This window comes from Enoplosus armatus, chromosome 7 (assembly GCF_043641665.1).
Source record: "Enoplosus armatus isolate fEnoArm2 chromosome 7, fEnoArm2.hap1, whole genome shotgun sequence".
Classification (NCBI taxonomy): domain Eukaryota; kingdom Metazoa; phylum Chordata; class Actinopteri; order Centrarchiformes; family Enoplosidae; genus Enoplosus; species Enoplosus armatus.
Window position 1 is genome coordinate 13198644 of NC_092186.1, and position 23514 is coordinate 13222157.

The 23514-nt window shown below is 40.6% G+C and overlaps 2 protein-coding genes across 3 annotated transcripts; both read left to right on the plus strand.

The window, feature by feature from the left end:
- The first annotated feature begins 2782 nt into the window (after positions 1–2782).
- lpla (lipoprotein lipase a) lies at positions 2783–9585 on the plus strand. Of its 2 annotated transcripts, none has more exons than XM_070909427.1 (10): positions 2783–2907; positions 3868–4036; positions 4566–4745; positions 5360–5471; positions 6354–6587; positions 7348–7590; positions 8378–8498; positions 8775–8957; positions 9090–9197; positions 9462–9585. In XM_070909427.1, exons 1-10 carry the CDS (start codon positions 2783–2785, stop codon positions 9511–9513), a joined length of 1527 nt encoding a protein of 508 aa, XP_070765528.1. In that variant the 3' UTR covers positions 9514–9585. The 2 variants fall into 2 exon arrangements, with proteins under 2 accessions (XP_070765528.1, XP_070765527.1); XM_070909426.1 differs by having other exon boundaries at positions 2783–2894; positions 3831–4036.
- Positions 9586–17573: 7988 nt separating this feature from the next.
- Positions 17574–21947, plus strand: LOC139288029 (lipoprotein lipase). Its single transcript, XM_070909265.1, has 10 exons — positions 17574–17679; positions 18537–18733; positions 19098–19277; positions 19735–19846; positions 19976–20209; positions 20503–20745; positions 20936–21056; positions 21320–21538; positions 21732–21839; positions 21926–21947. The coding sequence occupies exons 1-10, from the start codon at positions 17580–17582 to the stop codon at positions 21945–21947; spliced, it is 1536 nt and encodes a 511-aa protein (XP_070765366.1). The 5' UTR covers positions 17574–17579.
- Positions 21948–23514: the final 1567 nt, after the last annotated feature.

Below are 23514 nucleotides of genomic sequence, written 5' to 3' on the forward strand. Positions count from 1 at the left end.
GGGTTGGGCCTGTTGGTCTGGCCATAAGCATCACCTTCCCACCAATCACTGGCAGACACACACACATACAACATACACAGGCATACATATACTGGAACATGTGACATAAAAGAAACAAGCAGACTATGTTTAGTAAAGGCAAATATAGGGCAGCAGTTGATTACTGAGGACAGTTCAATCGTGCAGAAAATGTTGGTCTTTCATGAAGGAAACCATTTTATTGTATTCACCCAAACTTAGCATTACACCTAATGTTCTGGGGCCCTCTTTAACAGCTCAAAAAACATACTTGACATTGTTTTATCATTGAGATTTCATGACTTTCCGTAATTTTATGAGGATTGTTTATAAACATGATGACATTTCAGAAGTCCCGTAAAGAAAATGTCTTTTGACTTCTGTTTGGGGTCTCAGAGAAACCAGCTGTAAAACATTCAAAACAATGGAGTTCTTTGTGATTGGTTCTGACAGCACTTTTTATGCAGCACTACCCCAAAGTCTATTAGGATTTCTGATATTGGAGTTTTATGAGTTTGTTCCTCCAACAGGTAGACCTTTCTGGGGTCTAACTGTCCCCCAAATAACCCACTATGTCGGATAATACACTGTACATTTGTCTGTGAAGGACTTTTTGGCAGACAAAATGAATGTTTATGCATAGTCCATATAACATATTAAACTAAATAGATATTAATAATTTTGTGTAATAACGCTGCTTTATGGTAACTTCTGTATTTGCCACATTCATGAAATGTTAAAGCTCAGAAGAAAAGAAAAAAAACCTGTGAAGCAATGAAGTTTTTGCAGTTATTATCATTGTTTACACGTACAGCAGTTGGGTCGTGCCACCAGTGTGCATAGTGAAGTCTTCACCGGGGAGACCTTTCTCGGACAATAAAAAGTAACCTAACACAGCCTTCCCTTTGAGTCACGCTCCACATGTGACATCTTAATCCATATCTCAGAAGTCTACGGGTTTTAGAAGAATAATATATGTGTAGATTAAATGCAGTGGAGCGCCAGGATTCTCTGAAAGACCGATGTATATCACGTTTAAAAACATGGAAACTTTATCCCTCAATATCAAACATTGTGTGGCATTAGGCTGCTGACATCAGAGAACATACTGTTTAATAATATTATGGTGGGAAAATATCTAGGCTAAAAGTCAGTCTGTTTTAATGCCCTGAGTTTGGAGAGATAACACAAGTGTAAAGCATTCTTAAGCAGGTGTTTTGGCATGAAAATCACAATAAAACTCCGACACATGGGCTCAGACACATTTTTCTCATGCCTGTTCTCATCCTACATGTGTCTTTGATTTCTCTTTGAGTTTTTTAGCTTTTTTTTTTCTTTTTTTTTTGCCCCTAAGTGCCGCAAAAGGGTTTAACTGCCACCAGAGTGCCTTAACATCTTGCTTTCATTTTACATGACATGATATGAGGCAGGAATGTACTTTTTTGCCTCAGAGGGCATGGGACGAGAAGACATTGTGGTATCATTTGTTACCCAGTTGTGCTTTGTCATTGTTTTTGACTCACCAGTGGTCCACCAATGGGAGAGGGGGGTCTTTCAACTCACCCACATGAAGAAGATCTGTAAGACGATCACATCTGACTTGGCTGAGAAAAGCATCAGTGGCCTCTGACAAAACATGCCTACTAACTACTTTATCATGAGATTTAAATCTGATATAATAAACATCAGTGACATGTGTGATTATATTTAGAAAAATGAGAAACTGAATTTATTTCTGAACCTTTGATCGGAAAAATATCTGGAGATGGAGAACTTTGGTGTATTTGAGTTTGTAACCTAAAAGGAAGGACACTACACTTAATAGACTGTACTGTGTGTTTATGTTTCATATTTGTATCCAGGACTCCCAGAAAGCAGTACTGATACTGAGTGGATCATCTGGTGAAATAAAGTAAACTGATACTGAATTCCAATTAAGAGAGCCATAAATTCACTGGTTATAATATCATATATATTATCAGGGAAGGAGTGTAGTTGCTCAAGTACTAAGTCCAAATTTGAGGTACTTCTACTTATTTCCATTTAGTACCGCTTTATACTTCTACCTCACAGTTGAGAGGGAAATATATGACTTTTTATTGCATGAATACGTTACTTATTACAAACATATGACAAGCTCATAAAATATGTTGCATTGTTATAGATTAAACCACACAGCAGTGTATAAAAAGAAAACATTTGCACCTCAACAACCTACATCAATAAGACTTTCACGTGTACATCATTGGCTTAAAAGTCAAATATTTTCCTACATATAGTCTATCTTATTTTTTTCCTTTCCACAGCTTAATATGAAAAACACAAGATTCATTTTTTGAATGAAAATTTGGCCTAAAGTCAACTTTCCTGTACTTTCTGATAAATGTAGCGACTTAACTGATGGTTGATAATTGACTCTAATGGTTAAATGAGACTTGATGCAGAGTCCTGCTGGCTGCAGTGGGTCAGCATGTTCTGTGAAGAGTGGATTGTGAATGATTTCCCTTCAAGAGATTCAGAGCTCCGCCCCCTCCCTAAACTCCAGCCAATCATGTTTGAATATTCAAATGAGCCACACATAAAGATGACTTGTAGCGGCATCTGTGACAGACCATAAGAAACTTTACTCCTAAACCGCAACTCCACACCACTTTCTGACCGGTGCCCTGCGTTTTAAAGTACACGAGTGGATTTACACAACTGATCGAGCGACATCCAAGTTTTTTTATTCAGGATATTTTTAGCAAAAAAAATTCTCAATAATATGGGAAAAGAAAATATCACTTTTTTGACAGTTTGGATATTTTTGGGAAACATCTTTGTAGCTTTTTCTTCTGACCCTGAACCCACCAGCAGCAGCAGCAGCACTGTGTTTGGTAAGCCCGACCTATCAGAGAGTTTACCTTGTTTTAACTTGTTTTGGCAGGATATTGTTTTCATGATTCATCCGCAGCTCTAATGAAGTAAACATGCGGGAAGTGGGTTAATTAATGCGCGCTGTTTCCGTGTTGACCGGGAGTAAACCCGTTGCAACGCTCTCAGAGTTCAGGTCTGCAGGTCTGCATCCCATTTCATACCATTCATGTCCATGTGTGCATGAAGAAAAGCCACAGGCCTTTTGTCTGAAGAGAGAAAAGAGGGAAAGGGAAACAGTAACAGTGAACAACAATTCAAATAAAAATAAAATCGCATTAATCTCGAGTTTAAAATATCAAAACATATTGTTGGATTAGAAAGACCTCCTTTTTGATGACATTCCGCCACTTAAAACCATGCAGCCTTATTTGAGTTTTGAAAGACATTTTAGGTTAGAAAACTGGACTCACTGAGAGAATCTAATACGGTTAGAGGCACATTTTTATCCAGTTTTATTAAATGTAACTGAATCCCATATTTTATATAGTTTTATATTAATATGTTGAGGTTTAATTAAATTTATGCTGGTAGAAGTGCAGTGCAGACAAAAGGGGGCGACACTGCCATGCTTTATTCCTCTACTGTTTGACTGGTCGCTCTGCTGAGATTAGTGATCACTTAATATGATAGAGAAGAGCAGCAAGGTTTCGTAATTTGCGTAAAAATTGTTGTTAATTTCAGTGTGTTTATTTTGTCTTCTGTAATTGATTTTTAATGAAACAGTTTCAAATTGCCGCCTCATTGCTGTATGGATGCATAGAACTGGAAGGTGCAATAATAATGTTATAAATGTACATTTTTCATGATCAGAATCCCTGATTGTGCATGCAACCCTCTACATGTCTGTCATACCATGATAATCTAGTAATCTACTGTTTGTGTGTGTGTTGTAACAGTAAACACCACAGTCACCGCTACTCCCCTGCCGACCACCACTGAATGGATCACAAACTACACTGACATTGTGTCCAAGTTCTCCCTGCGCACTGCAGACATCCCAGATGATGACATGTGCTACATTGTGGCCGGCAGGCCAGAAACCATCAAGGAGTGTGAATTCAACTCAGAGACACAGACCTTCATTGTGATACACGGCTGGACGGTTTGTCAGACTAAATGTTCTACATGTAAAGTTGTCAGCAGCATGCATTATTATAAATAATCATATTAAAATCACATGTGCCATAGCTTTCTCTATTAGTCAGTTAAGTAGTTAAGTATTTGTGTAATGTGAATGAAGGTCATGTGCACTGTTCTTCTTCTGATGCCCCTCTGGCTCTGAGACACTGAAGAAATGAAATTATTCCACCAATATCAGTTGAAATAATGCTATAAAATGCTATACTGCATGAACAAACTAATCATAAATGTTGAGCCAAGTCCAAACTGACGAGCATCCATAAACTATTGTGAGATGACTACAACAACAAATACACATTTCAGAGCAAACGGGCTGAGAGCAGTGAGTTAGCTCTGTTAGTCCATGCATCTCCTCCTATAATGTGATTTAGAGTCAGTCATGCAACAAGATGTGAACCTTGGCTTCTCTCCAGGACTAGAGCCTGAATAAATCACACCATACTGCAGCTGACCTCAGAAATGTGTGTGACCATGTGTGTGTGTTACTATAGGTAACAGGGATGTTTGAGAGCTGGGTGCCCAAGCTGGTGTCTGCTCTCTACGAGCGTGAGCCCAGTGCCAACGTGATCGTGGTGGACTGGCTGACCCGTGCCAACCAGCACTACCCGACCTCTGCAGCCTACACCAAACTAGTGGGCCGCGACGTCGCCAAGTTTGTTACTTGGATACAAGTGAGTGTTTTCATTGAACGGTATCCAAGCAGGTTGACGGCTGGCTAACAGCTGGATAATATTTTCCACATCCTCCTTGTTAAGTGCCTTTGACCTCTTGCTTTTGGGTGACCAAATTATCACAGCACTCCACGTTAATCTGCCAGCCAGGAAATTAGAGCAGCCGGTGAATCTGTGACAAATTTGCGGCTGATGATGTCATGTTTTTGTACCCGGCGGTGCTGCTGCGGATATGTTTTCCTACTGGTTATGATTTTAAACACCCTATAAAGGCTTTTTATGGCCGTGTCTGTGGATCACAGCAGCCTCTCATTACTCGGCTCAGTTTTTAGAGGAGACTTCAAGGCAAAAAAGGGGTATTGGCACGAATAATGCTTTCATTTGTTTGTCCTTTGTTTATGTGACTTCCAAGGTTAAAGCTTGCAAAGTTTTGGCAAAACATAAAATTGATCCTTGTCTTGGATTATGTCCCAGACTCTGTTAAAACTTTGCCAGGTACAGAATACTATTAGTTTTAATCCCTCCTGCAAGTCTGCAGGATTCACTTTAAACTCTTTAAAGGCATGTCAACATGTTCCTTTGGCACATCTCATCGTCCACCTCCTCCCTTTCAGAAAGAGCTGCAGTTGCCCTGGGAGAGGATTCATCTGCTGGGTTACAGTCTGGGAGCACACGTGGCTGGAGTCGCCGGAGACCTCACGGACCATAAAATCAGCAGGATCACAGGTGAGATCATTAATTTAACCAGCGGATCATCTGCTTACATTGCAGGTAAACAGTAGCATAGATATATTTCATTGGAAAATGGGTCGCTGTCACCCTCAGTTCTGATTGGTTGAGTCGCATTTGAAGTTTTTACGAGAAATTAGATAAATAATAACACTTGATTTAAGCATGAATTTATGGGCAAAGAAGACATGATTATTGGCTTTGTGTGCAGTCTTTTATGACAGATAACAATAGAAGATTCATTGAAGGTGAATTCTGCCTTTATTAGCGCAGTGTGTTTTAGCTAGAAACATTTTGCCTTATTTGACACTTTTAATGTCAAAATTTAGTCTCTGAGCCAATGAATTCATGCATCCAAATATGCCATACTGTCTTGTAATATACGGGCACTATTCTTTCCCGCCCTGCTTGTAAAAACAACACAGTGCACAAATGAAGTATGATCCATCTGCCATTACATTCCAGGCCCGTATTGAATGGCTGCACGTAGCCAGTCATTGCCAGTTTGTGGGTCCAACCCCCCTATTTGTCACTGTGAAGTTTATCCAGCTTTGAAATCTCCCTGACCTGCTTAGAATAACAGTATGTTTACTGTGATCCGAGGCAGGAGCCCATTAAGAACCCACCCCCACTGCTTCGCATTGTTCTGAGCTTCAGCGGTTCTGCAGAGCTGCACATATAGAAAAGAGTATGAAACACATACTCAAATGTTTTAATGTACAGTTTTATAAGTAGATCAGTCCATAGAAGTGATCATTCAATCTTTCTTTAGCTACACACTCTCTCTGTGTGGATAACTGTGCACAATCACTACAAACAAATTCTTCCAGAAGTGAAACAATCGAGGCATCACCTTTGCCTCACTCTCCTTTTTTCTAGGTCTGGATCCTGCCGGTCCCACCTTCGAGCATGCAGACAACCAGGACACCCTGTCCAAAGACGATGCCCAGTTTGTGGACGTCCTGCACACCAACACCAGGGGCTCCCCGGACCGCAGCATCGGCATCCAGAGACCCGTGGGCCACATTGACATTTACCCCAATGGAGGCACTTTCCAGCCGGGCTGCGACATCCAGAATACACTGCTGGGGATCGCATTAGAAGGCATCAAGGGCCTCCAAAGTACGTACTCAGTCCTGCTCATTCTTCATTGTGCTTCTGCTTCAGATGATGCTGTAGATAAGGTTTGTAAGCACTCACCCACACTGGCAGTAAGGTAATACAGCCAGGGTTGAGTGTACACCTCAACGAGATGACCTGGATTCATACCTGCATTTCGGCACGCATCTGCCCTCATTATTAGTCTCCTTTGGCCAGTAAGGGAGTGTTTTTCATTGACAGTTTATTCTCTCGGATTGTGTTGTGGAACATGCAAAGTTGTGTGACACTCAAATTCAGGGAGAACCTGTTGCTCAGACTGGGTGGTAACAATCTTCTCCACCTCCTCTGTGTGACACGCTGAACCATAAATACACATCTCTGTCCACATTAAAGTGAAGGATTTGCAACAACAGTGTTGTAAATCATCAAGATAGGCTTTGTGTAAGTTTACATGGTGTCAACGGACACTTTGACTCAATAAAAGCTTTCAGGGCTACAATTAAAATATGTCTGCCTCCAGTCATAACAGACACATTCACAATATGTCACAGTCATGTTCTTTTTTTGTGTGGAGATGAAAGTTTTTCAGCTGTCGTGAGCATTTTAACTGAGCGTGGCAGAATTAAGTGAGAGATGCCATCTGGGTCAGCATTGAGTTACACACTGACACGTCAAGAATCCACACATGAGGAGGACATTTTCTCTGTTGCATGATGTCATCTGAGAGTAGATGCAGATGTTTCACAGCTCCTGTGCTCTTTGTGCGCTGCAGATATGGACCAGCTCGTCAAATGTTCCCATGAGCGCTCCATCCATCTGTTCATCGACTCTCTGCTGAACACCCAGCAGCAGAGCACGGCCTACCGCTGCAACTCCAAAGAGGCCTTCAACAAGGGTATGTGCCTCAGCTGCAGAAAGAACCGCTGCAACAAGCTCGGATACAACATCAACAAGGTCCGCATGGCCCGCAGCACCAAGATGTACCTCAAGACCCGCGAAATGATGCCTTACAAAGGTAAACATCAGGAAAAAGGACATGTAGAGAGGCATTTCTAGGTTTTGTGTTCTGTGCAATGCAAGAAAAACATAACAGAACATTGGACTACTGTAGAAAAGGGTTTATGTACTTTACTGAGGATTAGTAAGAGTTGAGTTAATTCACATACCTTAATTGGAGTAATCCTTAGTGTATGAGCTACTGTTGTTAATGTACTTAGTGTGGATGTGGCTGCTTGGGGCTGGAATTAATATCAGTACAGTTTGTACAAAAAGACTACACACACTTTTCAGGGAAACTCTTGGTACAGGCAGACATATACAACAAGTAGCAAGTATCCAGGAGGTCACGTGAAGAAGAGGTCATGGGTATTTTAGTTGCTGGGGACACGCTAGGGTAATTTGACACCGCTGCATGTGATGCAATGGAAAGGTTTATTTAAGAATTACAATTCGGCACAAGTCAGCAGTCTTTTTGTTGGACACTTTGTGAAGGACGTTCAAAGGTTTGTTGAAAGATTAGCATGTTCAGTAAATAGTTATACACTGCACTGATGAATATACATGAGGATGTGTGAATGAAACCAACTAGGATTTAGCACAAATCTGTGTTCAAATGCAGCACCGCGACAGTCACATGAAGACAGAGAGAGAGATCAAAGTTACATAAGGGCTTTTCTAGTATTAAACTAACTTTAAGTTGTGGTATGAGAGACGTGGGCCAGTTGCTGGGAACATGTCAAGCTGGGAATGTGTCCAAAGTGTACAGCTGGCCCCCAGTAAACTGTCTGTTTCCTCTCTCCTAGTCTTCCACTATCAAGTGAAGGTGCATTTTTTCAGCAAGGACCGACTGAGCTTCACGGAGCAGCCAATGAAGATTTCTCTGTATGGAACCCACGGAGAGAAGGAGGACATTTCCTTTGTCCTGTACGTACATTAGTGCAATTTGTTTTTGGCATCCATCATGTGAAAACCAAAAAACACAAAAACATGCACATGGAACTTACAAGAAAAAGCAACAGTGTTTCCCACTATGCTGACTGAAATGAAGACCATAGAGGCACTCGTGCTGCATACGTCTCACACACACACACACACACACACACACACACACACACACACACACACACACACACACACGTAGAGGACAGTCCAATCTGAGTGGCTGATCTTTGAATATTGCTCTTCCTTTCGCCCCTGCAGGCCGGTCCTGAACGCTAACACCACTCTGTCCTTCCTCATCACCACTGATGTGGACATTGGAGACCTGATGATCGTGAAGCTGCGCTGGGAGAAGGACACAATCATCAGCTGGTCAGACTGGTGGGGCAGCAGCAAGTTCCACATCCGCAAACTGCGCATCAAGTCTGGGGAGACGCAGTCCAAGTGAGTTCTTAGTCACCGCCACAAAGATGTGATTATCTAGAATAAAATTGAATAGATCCAGTTGCATGTATGTACCTCAGACTGCTGGTTTTAAATTTTACTTCAAAACTGACCTTTCCTGTGTGATTCCAGGGTGATCTTCAGTGCGAAGGAAGGAGAGTTTGCCTACCTCGTCAGGGGAGGAGAAGACGGAGTCTTTGTCAAGTCAAAAGAAGACAAAATGAACCGTAAAGAGAAACTGTAAGTAGAAGAGAGTGTCTCACTTTACTCATTTTACAGGTTATTTATTGTCAATTAGTAATTAGTGCATTTCAAAATCATCGATAAAAAGGCACACTCCAGACTCCATAAATGTTCTCCTATGATCCCATTTGTCTACATAACTTGAATGAATAGAGTGATTACATTGATACCCTGAAGAGACCGCCCTGGGACGTTTTGTGTATCATCAGAGCAGAAGCTCTCCTGCTCACTGTTGTCTTTTCTTCTTTTCTTCTTTTCCAGGACGCACAAGCTGAAAATGCAGGGCAGTCTTTTTGGGCAGAACGACGCTTGAAGTTGCACTCGAACACACAAACCCCCCCTCCCCCCATCATGCACATCATCCATATCTACATACATAGCCAAAGATAGACTGCACACAGCAGCACTGGGAGAACCTTTGCAAGTAACTGGACATATACTGAATGCTGCATTTTTTTTTCTGATTTTCTTCCTGTTGTGCCTCATGACTTCAACTCCCAGTGCAACCAACACAACCTCCTCCTCAGTGCTGGAAATCAGTCTGCTCACGAGCTCTCTCCTATCTGTCTCTCTGTAAATTCTGCTGCTGAAAAAACGTTTTCTTTGTGATGATGTGCTCACATTCAACACTTACACTTTCAGTAGCCTTTGCTGCATATCTTTGTAATCATTTGTAGCCTATATGTACTGTTTATACTGCCGTTGATGTATTTTGAACTGGTGTGTTTTCTTTGCCTATGTGAACTTGGATTATTGTAAATGTATAAATGATTCAGAGTGACAGGCATAATTTAGGCACATCTTTTTGTTTTTGGGTTGTTTTTTACTTTTTAAATGTGCAAAATGATCATTGTGTCCCTAATGTTTGTCTTTACCTAACCACTAATTGCCAACAATCAACAGGGACCAAAGAAGTATTAACTATCTACTGAACAGAGAATCACAGCGGTCTTTGTAAATACCTTTTTAATCAGCATTATATATATATTTTTAAATATGAGTTATGTGTTAATATCTGATCTCTTGAAGCCTTGCTTGTTCTTTTTGCGTTTTAGTTAGTGTGCCACTGGTCACTTTAAAAGGCTCTCAGCCCCCTGCAGACATTTAGATGTAAAAGTCATTGAGATTGCGGTCCAACAGATATATGCATTTTTTAGTTTTGGTAAATTTGTTCATGAAATTGAACTGAGGACACTTTTGAAATGTTCCAGTAATGGCTAAGTGCTCCTTAATTACTTCATGAATGGGTCAACAGTGTCTCACCTGCAACGGTTTACCTCACTGACTAAGCTCCGTCTACAACGTGCCCTTATTTTGAAAGGACAAACATTGCAGAATTGCTGAAAATACACATGCAAGCCTTGGTGATGTGTGATGGACTGGCCTACATGATAGCCACAATACATCTCAAGAATACTTCCGATTGTATTTATTGAATGTACATTTATATATTTGTATATTAAGCTGTAATATATTTTGGCAGGCTTCCATTGTCGTCTGTGTTTTTATAAATGAAGCGTTTTGTGATTTCATGCACAAGGCTTGGAAAGATCGAACAAATTGGTCTCCATGCCAGCTGTTCAGTGCATTTACTTACTTTACTATGAACTGAAATGCAGTGCACTGTATAAATAAAGAGCCCAGGATGGTTTAATAAAGAGATAAATCACATATTTCAATATTCCTGACTGCTCAAGTTGCTTTTAGTTAATGATTTAATAATTAATAGATTGATGAAGGTGGACCTGCATTGGAGATAAAGTTGTCACTCACCATTTCATGGATGACAAACTCTGCCTTGAACGTGTAAACATGGCCAAGATGTCTCTGTGTCCGACGTCAGCGCGATCAGATGTAAAACGTCTGCCTGTTAGCAGCTCGCTGGTTTTAAAAGCAGGTGAAAATACATTTAAATGTCAGTGATGGCTGCTGATCCCTCTGAGTGAGCCACCGAAGCATGCGGAGGCTGACGGCTCTTTGATAAGTGACAGAAAATCATTTTAACCTGAAAGTGCTAAATACTAAACTATACTCCGTACGATACCAGATTGGGAATCAGGAATGTTATTGTATGTTTATTTATGTAAAAATTCACTCTACTTCAATCAGTGCAAACTGTCTTGAACTATTCACAGTATACATACACACAGTATACAGTATGTGGATTTATCAAGTACTTTGCTCACACTGGAACTTTTCCTGTATTTCTGTTATGATTCTGTTTCCACAATTGTAAATCATCTGATCCTTCACAAATGAGAGAAACGACAGGCGTGATTCCAGCTCCTGTAAAGAGAGTTTTATAAAGTTATAAACAAGTCCTGCTCTGACATGGGATATTTCAAACTAACAAAAACACCACATATAAACTCACATATAACAAAAACCACACTGAGCAGCGGAGTTAAAGGTACCCTGTGGAGTTTATTGTTATGCGTCTCACCAGAACACAATGTACAGTACAGTATGTGTCTTTAAGCTCTGAGAAAAATGTTTCTTTCCTTATGTCACCTTTGCAAAGCCTGTTTTTTGACTGCGTTGTTCACTGTTATTTAAAATATGGCCATTATTTGATTTGGTTAGCCACACTATTGGATGGACTGATATTAAATTTGGTACACACACTCCTTAGGGATGAATCTCAATAACTTTGGCAATGATTCGGTGTTGATGGCAGGTTTTGAGATTAGTTGTCCTCTCTCTAACCCTAAACCCCATCAGCCTCAGCTATACTTTGAGATTAAGCTACCATAGTGTGCTAATAGAAGCAGGAGCCTGAGCCTAAGCACAAATTACAGCTTGTGCTGATGTTGAACTGAGCCCGACAAGCTATACAAACTATAGGTATTTGCATCCACATCTGTGTGAACCCCAATATTACTGACTGCAGGGACATGAGAACAAATGTGTTTTTGGACTATATTGTATCTGGCACTTTCACTCCTCTTATATTTTGGTAACGATATGCCCTTTTGCCTGACGTCATATGTTTTTTAAAATCCATTCAGCAATTATGTTTTCTGGGGACAATGTATCTAGATACAACCCAATCTAAGACCTCAAAAGTTTAAATGGTATTAAGCTGTAGTTAACAAAGCAGATTGTACAAGAAGAATACATCTAAAGAAGCTGTCATATCTAACTGTGGTACAAGCATTAAATGTGACCACTTGTCTACACAGGAGGTGTTTCAGCCCTGGTGTTAAGTCGTCCGTGTCACACATGTCTGATGGAACAGCTATGTTTTTATTTGAATCAATACAGCTGTTTACACAGGCTGCGTAACAGCTCATGTGGCTCATGTTTCACTCGCACTTTATGCTCATAACTGTGTATTTTTTATGCTTTAAGTCTAGTTTCATGCATATAACTACAACAGTTGTGTAGTGGAACAAGCTGGAACATGGGTGACCTACACTCCACACTGTGCATTAACACATCCTGCTCAGACACTGACTGAGGACTGCTTATATCTACAACAATTGTTAGACACTGCTGCTGCCCTGCTGATGTGCTGCTTTCACTCCGCAGCCTGTGTCGACACAGCGTGGTCTATACCAACAAGAGCAGTGCCTCTAGTGGTGAAAACCCCCACAGTGTGACTTTAAGTAGGGTATTATTGATATTATTCGACTGAACTACCTCTCCCTACCTCTACCTCTTCAGTGGTGTTACCTCGTTATTCTCATCAAACACAAAGGTCATAGTAGATCAGCCAACATCTGAAGCCATTTTAAGCCAACAACCAGCATATTGAAATAGTACAGGATTACTGGTTGTTATCACTGAGCCAGCTTTGCTAAAAATTCAAAACATATTACGTAACACTGAACCAATCCTTACTATGACTGAGAAAACAAATATGTATCTCTGATTCCTCGAGTTTGTGGATGAATTCCTCTGAAAGTGATTCCCACTTGACTGTGGAAAGGCAGGAAATATATTGAGCAACAGTTGGGATCTGGACAAAGTTAATGAAGTAACTAATGCTGCTACCCCTTTGATTTTAGATTATTCTAGCTGGTTGACACTTGAAAGGACATATCTGCCCCTCAGCTGACAGCTGTTTTATATTTTAGAATTGATCAGATCCTCAAATTATTAAATCTTCCAAAGACAAATGTACACTTGACTTTCTAAAACTTTATCAAAATTGGGATACTGAAGAATTAATGATGCATAATCACAGCTTTCTTCTAATCATCAAACTTGGCACTGACTCACATTTAACTCTGAATGATCGCTCAGTACATCCGTTTATTCCCTTTGGTTAACAGCACGGTGACTTGACCTCTGAGATCCACTGGCAACAGCTCAGTATCTGAACGTATTTTGAGGTATCACTGACATTATTCTAGTTACAAACCCGTAAATGGTTTTGGTAAATTTGACCCTGCAACTGCTGACAACTGGTGCAACACTGGAGTATAGTCACATTTCTGTGACAACACCCAGTAATAATGAATGCAAGCATCAGTATCATGTTGTCAAGTGTGTATGTGTTAAATACAAGCTACAGCTACGACAACATTATAGAGCAGAAACATTTGTGAACATCGATCTTTTTCTCGCTCACTGTGGAAACATTCCCTCATAACTTTGTGTTATTAGTGGATGGGCGTTATTGAAGACACAAAGATGACTTTTAAACCCTGTTCAGTAGCCTGCACAGACCTGCAGCCTGGCTTCGAACAACAAAAGCATTTTCATTTCAACAAGAAGAAATCTGTGCTCTAGTGTGAGCCTTTCAATGAGAAATAGCTGTACAAAATACCCTTTATGCCATACAATATTCTCTTCACAGAATATGTTTTTTTTTGGCTCATCAAGATACACCATGAGGGAATTCTCAGACTTGTATTTGTGAAACTGGACATGTGCAACATGTGATCATGTGCCATTCCAAAAAATAAGCTGCGGAAATAAGTCTTGGAAGTATGTAAGATTCAAGACATTCTGTTGTGTCCAAACTTTGTGGAGGAGTTACTGCTTTCCCTCTCTGCTGGCACCAACAAATCTCTGCTGTGGAGGTCTGGCGTCTGATTCACTCTGCTCTTCATCACCCCTTCGTCACCACGACTGAGTCTTTCCTCCTGCAAAGACGAGGACAATATCTTAACTGCAGCGGCAGTGGTGGGAAAACAAATGCGGTCACTGCTTTTCGAGGAAAAATGCTGTCATGTTCATAGAAGCACAGCCGTGTGTGTTTGTAAGACAGGAAGAGAAAGAGCTACACTGTATGCTACGTCTTTTAGCAGAGCCATGTCATGTTTTCATGATGTTGTTTTCAGCTGAACAAAGGCTCGTGGCTCAGAGATTTTGCATATAGCTACGTGACAGTTAAAAGAATGTTTACTTGATGAATGTGAAGTCTTGTCCCCGTAGGCCGACCACTGGAGCCTGATTAGCTCCTCTTGTTCCAACCAGAGGAAGCTTCAGATGCCTGACCTGCCTGACTGGATGAAAGTAGAAGGATGTTTAGTAAAGAAAGCCAATGATACACAAGTCCACCTGTTGCTCAACAGTGTCTAAAATAGGATGCATTTTTGAAAAGGCAACACTTTAAACCTCATCATTTTTAACTGTATACTCCATAGCCCTGTGCACATAAGAAGATGAAGATCTTCATTTCTACAACAGGGCTGTTATTTTTAGTGCTGCACTTGAAAAAAATTCTTCATGTAACAACACTGGAGGTCTACAGCAATTCTAGCAGCTCTGTGAGGCTGTACTTAGGCACAGTGATGCCTTGAGCTAAATGCTAATGTTAGCGTGCTAATATGCTCACAATGACAATGCTAACATGCTGATGCTACGCAGGTATAATGTTTACCATGTTCACAATCTTAGTGTGGTATTTTAACTTAAGTTAATCAGCACTAAACACAAAGTATAGCTGATGCTGATGGGATGTCATGAGTTTTGCAGGTATTTGGTCATAAACCAAAGTACTGGACGAAGTCAAATGTTGATCCGCTGATGGTGCTAGAGGAAAAGTCAGAAAATCATTAAAATCACTAGGATTCATCCTCTGGGAAACATGGATGTCTGTACAAAATGTTACGGTCATCCATCAAATAGATGTTGAGATATTTCAGTGTGAACCAGCCGACTGACACTGCCACCCACAGAGCCCCACCACTACCATGGCTAAAAATATGATGCAGATTTTTTATTTAAGCAACTATTCCTGTTTATACTCTTAATTGTGAATAATCCTCATAATACATAACAGGAGGACAGATTCACCCTGGATCAGTCACACTGTTGACTGATAGTTGACTACAATGCCAGTCGATTATTGTAATAAGTGTAACCATGCCTGTGAACTTTATTGTTTAATTGACCTTCACAGCAACAAGCGTGTCACTTTTCAACCATCACCTCATCGGCCTCATGCCCAGTTTATTTTGGCATCTTGTGCCACAAATCAACCACTGTGAAGCCAACTACTCTTGCATGAATGTTAGCACATAATCTCCAGCTGGCATATAACAACATTTTTACCCAGTTAGTGAGTGAAAACTGCTCTATGCAGTAGGCCAAAGGTCAGAGTCTTGAAGTAATGGAAACTAAGAACTTGCTATAGTAGCAATCTGTGAGTGCAGTTTTCATTGCAAGCCAGCCAAGAGCTTTGCTGAATGCTAATTACCGTCCATATGTTGCTGATGCCTGAGATCAGGTATGTTGGTCGAGTCTGCCAACATGTTTCTATGCCAGGAGTCTGAGCACTGGAACCTGCTCTAAATGCGTAACTATTACTATTAATGATAATACAACACATTACTAATATGTAGTAATATCATTTACCAATATTATAACAGACGTTTATTAAGATATTCACCATCAGCCATGTACATTATTTTATATTCTACAATTAAAAACACAATGCTCTTTAAAAACCCTAAAAACTATTTGTCTATAACATTATTTATGACTAAATAAGTAACACTCAAGTTCAGAAAAAAACCTAATGAGTTCTTAAAGGGGAATTGCAGCAATTGTACAGATAAAAGTCTGTTTACAGGTCTTGGTGAGTACTACTGCATATGTGAGAAAAGCCTTTTGTATTCATCTCTGCTTGAGGCTACATTAGCCACTAGTGGCATAACACACCCAAATCTCCTACCAAACTGTCGGTGGTTGAGTTGCAAAAAAGAGGATATCTCTGGTTGTGCTGCATCGATTTCAATGCTTTGTATTCTTATTGTCCATCGTGAGTCTGACAGAGTTATAGGAGTGCAACAAAAACAATAGAGATTGAAACTTTCAGCACACTAAAAATAATGCTGCTTGATGCAGAGTGTCTTCTCTGTACTCTCTCCCTATTATCTGGTCTCTGATGCCATGACAACTGCAGGTCTGCAGTGAAAAGGGCCCCCCAAAAATATCCTTAAGAGGCCCCTTCTATCCAGCCAAGCTGCCTGTGTCCTGGAATGTGAGGGAGAGACAGCCATGTAGGTAACCGGTGACATTTATTGTTAGTTTGTCCTCTCCTGAATCACTCATGACGGCCTCTCCAGCCTGCATCACACAAACTGACAACATGAACATATACTGACAACAGATGCGACCAGAGGACTCAAAGTTCATCAGTGATTACAGCCAAATATACTAAACTTTATCTGACGCAGTAAAAGCGAAACTCATCGTTTCAAACTTGTGTTTACGAAGAAACTTTTACTCACCCTGTTAAATATCTTTTTGTTTGTTTTTAATGTTTCTATTTCTTTTTTTTTGTAATGTTCATCTTTTGTGAGGCTCATTGTAACCTTTTTGTATGAATCTTCAGTAGTGAAGATAACATGCAGACCTGTGTGTAGTGCATTTATGGCTTTGTTTCACATTTAAACCACCCTAATTATACTAGTTTAAAAATATGAAAATTCATTACTTTTAAAATAAACTGATTAATCAATCATCAGTTCTACAGTAATCAGCTGATGGAGTAAAAAATCAACAAATTAACAGAAAAGCAATTAAGCAGTCAGTCCAACATGCAGCAGGTCTGCAGCTCTCTCCTCCTGTTGGGCCATGAAACATGTAATGAAGTTAGAAACATTCATAGTAAATGCTGCTGGTTTTAATAAGAAGCCCCTCTGCCAGCCAGCGTTGTTAGCCCGGCTCATAAAGCAGTCTAATGATTTACTTTACACATATTTTTCCATTCCCCGCCCGGGGGTCAGCAGCCAATGGCTTGTCAGAGGTGCTATTTAAGACGCGGCCAGTTCAAGGTGGTTCAGATATCAGCGCGCTGCGCGCAACAGGACTCACTGGATTATTCTTAGAGGGAATATATTCACTCTTCTGCTGCGAGATCTGACCGATTTAATTCATTGTTAAAGACATTTTCTCTAAAAGGAAAACGCTATAAAAGAAATGAAAACGTGGGGAGTTTTGTTTCTGTGCTTTCTGGTGTTGAGTGCAACTGTGCAGCATGTGACGTCCCTTGAAGAAGAGCTCGCCGATTCTATTTTTGGTGAGTTGCCAGTTTAAACTTCATCCACATTCACTCTCACACGCATCAACACACTCTGTGCAAAACTGGAGGATGTGAGGAAGTATACTCGCGGTGAAAACGTCTGGTATGAAGAAACTGTGTGTCTAATTTGTGCGCAGCGCTTGTGGATGAGTGCAGTTTGGACTCTGAGAACATTAATGGTCTCCATGAGATACGATGCATCACGTGTCTGTGACTAAACTTGTCTTTGTTCTTTTTGGCGAATACCCAACTTCTAATAACTACTATTGGCCATGAGAGACAAGATGTTTGTTTTCCACCTTCAGAGAGCATGAGAGGAACAAAGTGCTGAAAGCGTTCAGGCTGCTAAAAGATCTCAACTTGATTTCAGTTATCCAAGTGCAATTATGATCCTTTATGTTTACAATATGGCTCCTGAACTAAGCCTTGTAAATGTCTGTGTTGTTCTTACATCCTCCTCCCCACCCCCAACTCTGAAGACCAGTTGAGTTGAGTCAGCTGACTGTGTCAGGACCACTGAAACTTGGGCAGATTATAGTCAGTGATGTGGCAGGAACAAAGCTGGGAAAAACTCTCAGTGGTTTCTTTGGAGCTCAATCTGACCAACTGAACCCCTGTAACCCCCGAGGACTGATCTTGTCTAAGGTGGAAGCTCATTTACTGAGGGGCCCCTCTGGACCAGTGCTTATTGGAACCAGTCACTCAGTTAGTTAGTCAGGCGTCTCGGACCGCCCAGCCAGGACATCAGATTTACACATCTGACAAAAACACCAGCTAGAAAGAGGAATTTCTTCTCCTCTTAAATATTTGTTCAAGAGAATAAACCACACAGCTAATTTGTTCCTGTCTTTCAGGTAACTTCCTCGACCCTCTGAAAGACTTGTTTGACCACAAGGATGACAGCAATCAGACTGTTGCCAAATTCTCCCTCCGCAAACCGTCCCATCCCGATGACGACCTGTGCTACATCGTTCCTGGCAAACCTGACTCCCTGGCAGCCTGCACCTTCAACAGCACCTCCAAAACCTTCCTAATAATCCATGGATGGACGGTGAGCGGGAATGCTTCAGCCTGTTATGACCTGCCCCCGTCTCTGAAACACCTAGGGGCTTTGTTCACTTTACTCTTTTTTCTCTAAACCAAAGCAAACACCTGTGACTCGCAGTGTGTCATTATTTCACCAAATTCCAGTGCCATTAACTCTAGCCAAATTTACATAACTAGCCGTCTTGACAAGCAACAACATGTTGGAGTTAATGCCAAAGAACACTCTGTAAAGACGAAGCGAACAGGAGGTGGCTCTGATTTTACTATATTAAGCTAATTCTCCCTGAACTTTCTAGATTGATTAATGCCAGTTTTATTAATGACCTTGCTAGGTTGTAAGTTTAATGTTTTGACTGTCATTTCAACAGCTGAGTGGTATGTTTGAAAGCTGGGTGGCTAAGCTGGTGTCGGCGCTGTACGAGAGGGAGCAGACGGCCAACGTCATCGTGGTGGACTGGCTCACCTCGGCACAAAACCACTATGTGGTTGCAGCTCAGAACACCAAAGCAGTGGGACAGGAGATCGCCCGCTTCATCGACTGGATCGAGGTCAGTGGGATGCAAATTTCACAGGTTTCATACCAAAATGTTCCACCCATCACTTTCCATTACGAGGAGAAGACAGTTATTAACCACCTTTTTAGTAAAAGTTAGTAAAGGTTTACAGTTTGAATGATCTCTGACACAAGAACACTGGGACCAAAAGACATTTAGTAATGACTTCTTAAAACTGTTAAGATAAAAACTCGTAACAAACACTGGAGAGTCACTAATAAAGCTGTTACTGTTTACAACAAGCCAAAGCTCTTTATTAATCATATTTTATTAACCAGTAATAACTTCTTTGACAACTTATAGACCTAGTAGATCTTATTGTAAAATACCTTTTATACAATTTGAAACAGGATGTGTCACTTCTTCTGCATGTGATGTTTACTTCATCAGTGAAAGGTAGTATTTGTCTCACTGATTTCCTAAATCATTATTTCATTAACGTACTGTAAAGGAAACCACCAACATGCCTCTGGAGAACCTTCACCTGATTGGCTACAGCCTCGGGGCTCATGTGGCAGGATTTGCTGGAAGTCATGTAACCAATAAAGTGGGAAGAATAACAGGTAAACGAAACAGAACGTTCTGACACATAACATTTGATAGCACATCTTGTAACTTGATTTGGTAAAATATCAGTTAACTGAGAGTTGATTGGTTAATTCATTGTCACCACTCCCTGTCTCTGTTTGCAGGTCTGGACCCGGCCGGTCCTGACTTTGAGGGGGAGCACGCCCACAGGCGCCTCTCCCCTGACGACGCCCACTTTGTGGACGTCCTCCACACCTTCACACGGGGCTCCCTGGGTCTCAGCATCGGGATCCAGCAGCCTGTCGGCCACGTAGACATCTACCCCAACGGAGGCAGCTTCCAGCCAGGCTGCAACCTCAGGGGGGCCCTGGAGAAGATCGCCAACTTTGGGGTATTTGGTGAGAACAACTTATAATGTGACTGTAAAATGTAAACATTTAAAACAAAACGACTGCAGCCACAGCTATATCTGTATAGTGTAGCAGGACTTCTTTCATCATTCTTCATGTAGCATTGTATTTCTATTTTAGGTTTTTTAATATTGAGACTACAGATACAATCAGATACAATATCTTGTCTTGTCTCTGGCTGAATAGGTTGATTCGTAAAGTAAATGTGTCTAGGGTGCGGTCAGTAAAGGAATGGATTATGTACTTGTTTAATTAAATATCGTTCCTTCTTTCCTCTCCAGCTATCACTGATGCAGTGAAGTGTGAACACGAGCGCTCCGTCCACCTGTTCATTGACTCACTGCTGAACGAGCAGGAAGCAGCCAAGGCCTACCGATGTGGCAGCAGCGACATGTTTAACCGCGGCATGTGTCTCAGTTGCCGCAAAAGCCGCTGCAACACAGTGGGCTATGACATCAGCAAGGTCCGCAAGGCGCGCAACGTTCAGATGTACACCAAGACACGAGCGTCCATGCCTTTCAGAGGTCAGTGGACTTTATCTGTAGAGAATGAGAGGTGTTTGTTTTCTTCTTTCAAGTGGATAGTTCAGTTTGTGTGAAGTTGCACTAAGACTGCAAAAGTCTGATCTCTTGCACTAATACTGACTAAATCTAAATTGGAACAGCTTCACTGCAGCATGTTAAAAGTTTTCAAAATGCTCTCTTTGCTCTACAGTTTATCACTATCAGCTGAAGATCCACTTCTCCAGTAAGGTGAACCGTTCAGAGATGGAGCCTTCACTCACCGTCTCACTGTTTGGAACAAAAGGAGAGGCTGAAAACCTGGAGCTGAAACTGTGAGTGGGCCGTTTAAAAACCTTCATAAAAAGAGAATTACAGCACTGTGACTTGCATCTTGCAAGTTATATGAGTTGTTTTTCGCACAGTAGTCAAAGGAAACAGCACAAGGTAGAAACAATAGACAGTGATGTCACCACAGACTTGGTGTGTGTGGTTATATCCCGGTTTATGGTGCAGAGTTTATGAGGCTAAGCTACATAAAATATTCCTTCTGGCTATGAGCAGAACTCTAACACTTCTCTCTATTTGTGTCTGGCAGAAAGGAGAAAATAGCGACAAATAAGACGCATTCATTCCTGCTAGTGACGGAGAAAGACATCGGAGATCTCTTGATGTTGAAGTTTAAATGGGAGGAGACAAACGGTTGGTCAGCCTCCAACATGTTGAAGATGGTCTCCTCTTGGTGGTCAGGTGACTCAGACAGCGCTAACGTGGAGGTTCACAAAATCCGCATCAGAGCTGGCGAGACCCAACAAAAGTAAGTTGTGCTATATTGGGAGAAAGATGTTTAAATGTGACAGAAAACACACTATTTTAGCATTATTTCTAGTAGAAGTAGTAGTAATAGTACAGTATTTCAACCTGTAACCCTTATCTTGCCATTGATGAAGCAGCTTAAGTGGATGAAGAGCTCATACAGATCAATTATGTTTTATGAATTTCTTTTTCAGGATGGTGTTCTGCGTAAAAGACCCCGAAGCTCACAACTTAACACAAGAGGTCACATTTGTTAAATGTAAGGAGGCGTGGAGGGCGAACCCAAAACGAACTCCAAAGAGGTAAGTTACCCTCTGCAGTTTCCCAAATTACTGTGAACTTTACTGTTAAAACTGATAAATAACAATAAACCTGTCTTTGTCTGTAGAGTAACTCTGGAGAACCACTGACCTTGAAGAAAAGACTCTGTTTCAGCACTTAGTAAATAATTTATAACTTATTTTATTTTTCAAATTACACAAAACTCTCACCGCCTTGTATATATCCACAAAAGTATGTTTGCTATTTAAAACAATATCTATGTGAATACTGTAAAATATTTTGTTGAGCTGGTTCTATGACACGTAACTAACTTCAGAAAATGCTGTCGTCTTCGCTGAGAGGTATGACTGACTGGATTTACCTTAGTAGTTCTGGAGGTACTGATGTCCCATTGTGTAAAATACCTCAAGTTAAATTTCATATTTATAACCACCACTGTGAAAAACCAAACCTAAATGTCCTCTTGGCGTCCGTGGAGGTCTGCGGACTGTTGCCACTCCTTAAACAGAGGAGGAAATAACCGTTAAGATGAATTTCTTAAGGTGTTTTATGCAATAGGGTACACTTTATTTACCTATTTGTGTTATCTAACTAATGCATAACCCAAGAGAGCATTCACCACTGTGGCTCTCAGCACTGCACGTGACTGTGGGACCTGTATCAGTGTGCCTTACTGTAAACTGTCCCCAGAAGTAAGCTGTTGAAAATTGAACTTGTCTTAAAACTTTGCGCTTTGTTGCTGTTTTTCCCCCTCAGTGTGCTTTATTATCGTTATTCTATGAACTTTGTGACTTCTACTGAAACATCTGAACATGCAAAAGCTGTATTTGTACGACCGCACCTCTGCGACATGTTACTTTGAAGCTGTTACCTTAAAGAAGTGCCTGACAGTTTGTCCACCATGGTTCTATTAAAGTGGTACATGATGATGAGGTAGAAAGCACAGTTAATATCAATGTTGTCATTTTGTTTGTTTGTCTATCATGAGTCTCCCTTGACTGCTACTTCTTCTGTGCATGTGACTTTTTAAATCTTGACTATTGCTCTTTTATTCATAATTACATTTCCAGTTATGTGAGTAATATCCAAACCTTGGCTCTTTAGAGATCGGTACTGTCATCATTGTGACTTCATTTCCACCTACTTGTGGGAATGTGGGAATGTTTTACTTCTGCACTGAAAACAGGGGAAGAGATTGCTAAACCAAGTTACTTGTAGAGATATGTAAATACTATAATACAGATGATGGATTTTGTTGTATGGAACACTGTTAGTTGTATATTTTTACCTTTGGATGAACTGAATCTTTAAAATGTGCATTTCTATAATCTTTTGTACATACTTGTAAATATTTACTGTACTGTATAAACTCTTTAATAAACCAAAACTGACATCCGAGACGTCACCCTGAGCCTGACATTTATTTACTTTAAGGTTGTGAAAAATGAAAATAAACTTTATTTTTTCATTCTCACCTTATTCAATCATAAACATGTTCCATCGTTATCACTCAGTTCAAGGATGTTTATTCCTTTTTTCATTTATTATCAGTGCAAAATCTGTTTGCTCAAAGCATTTTTAACTATTTAAACATTCATGTCTGTTTTTTATATAAAAGTGTAAAGAATTGTCAAATTACACAAAATACAGATAAAACAGATTTTTTCGTGTCCTTGCAGTTGTGACGCCATTGTG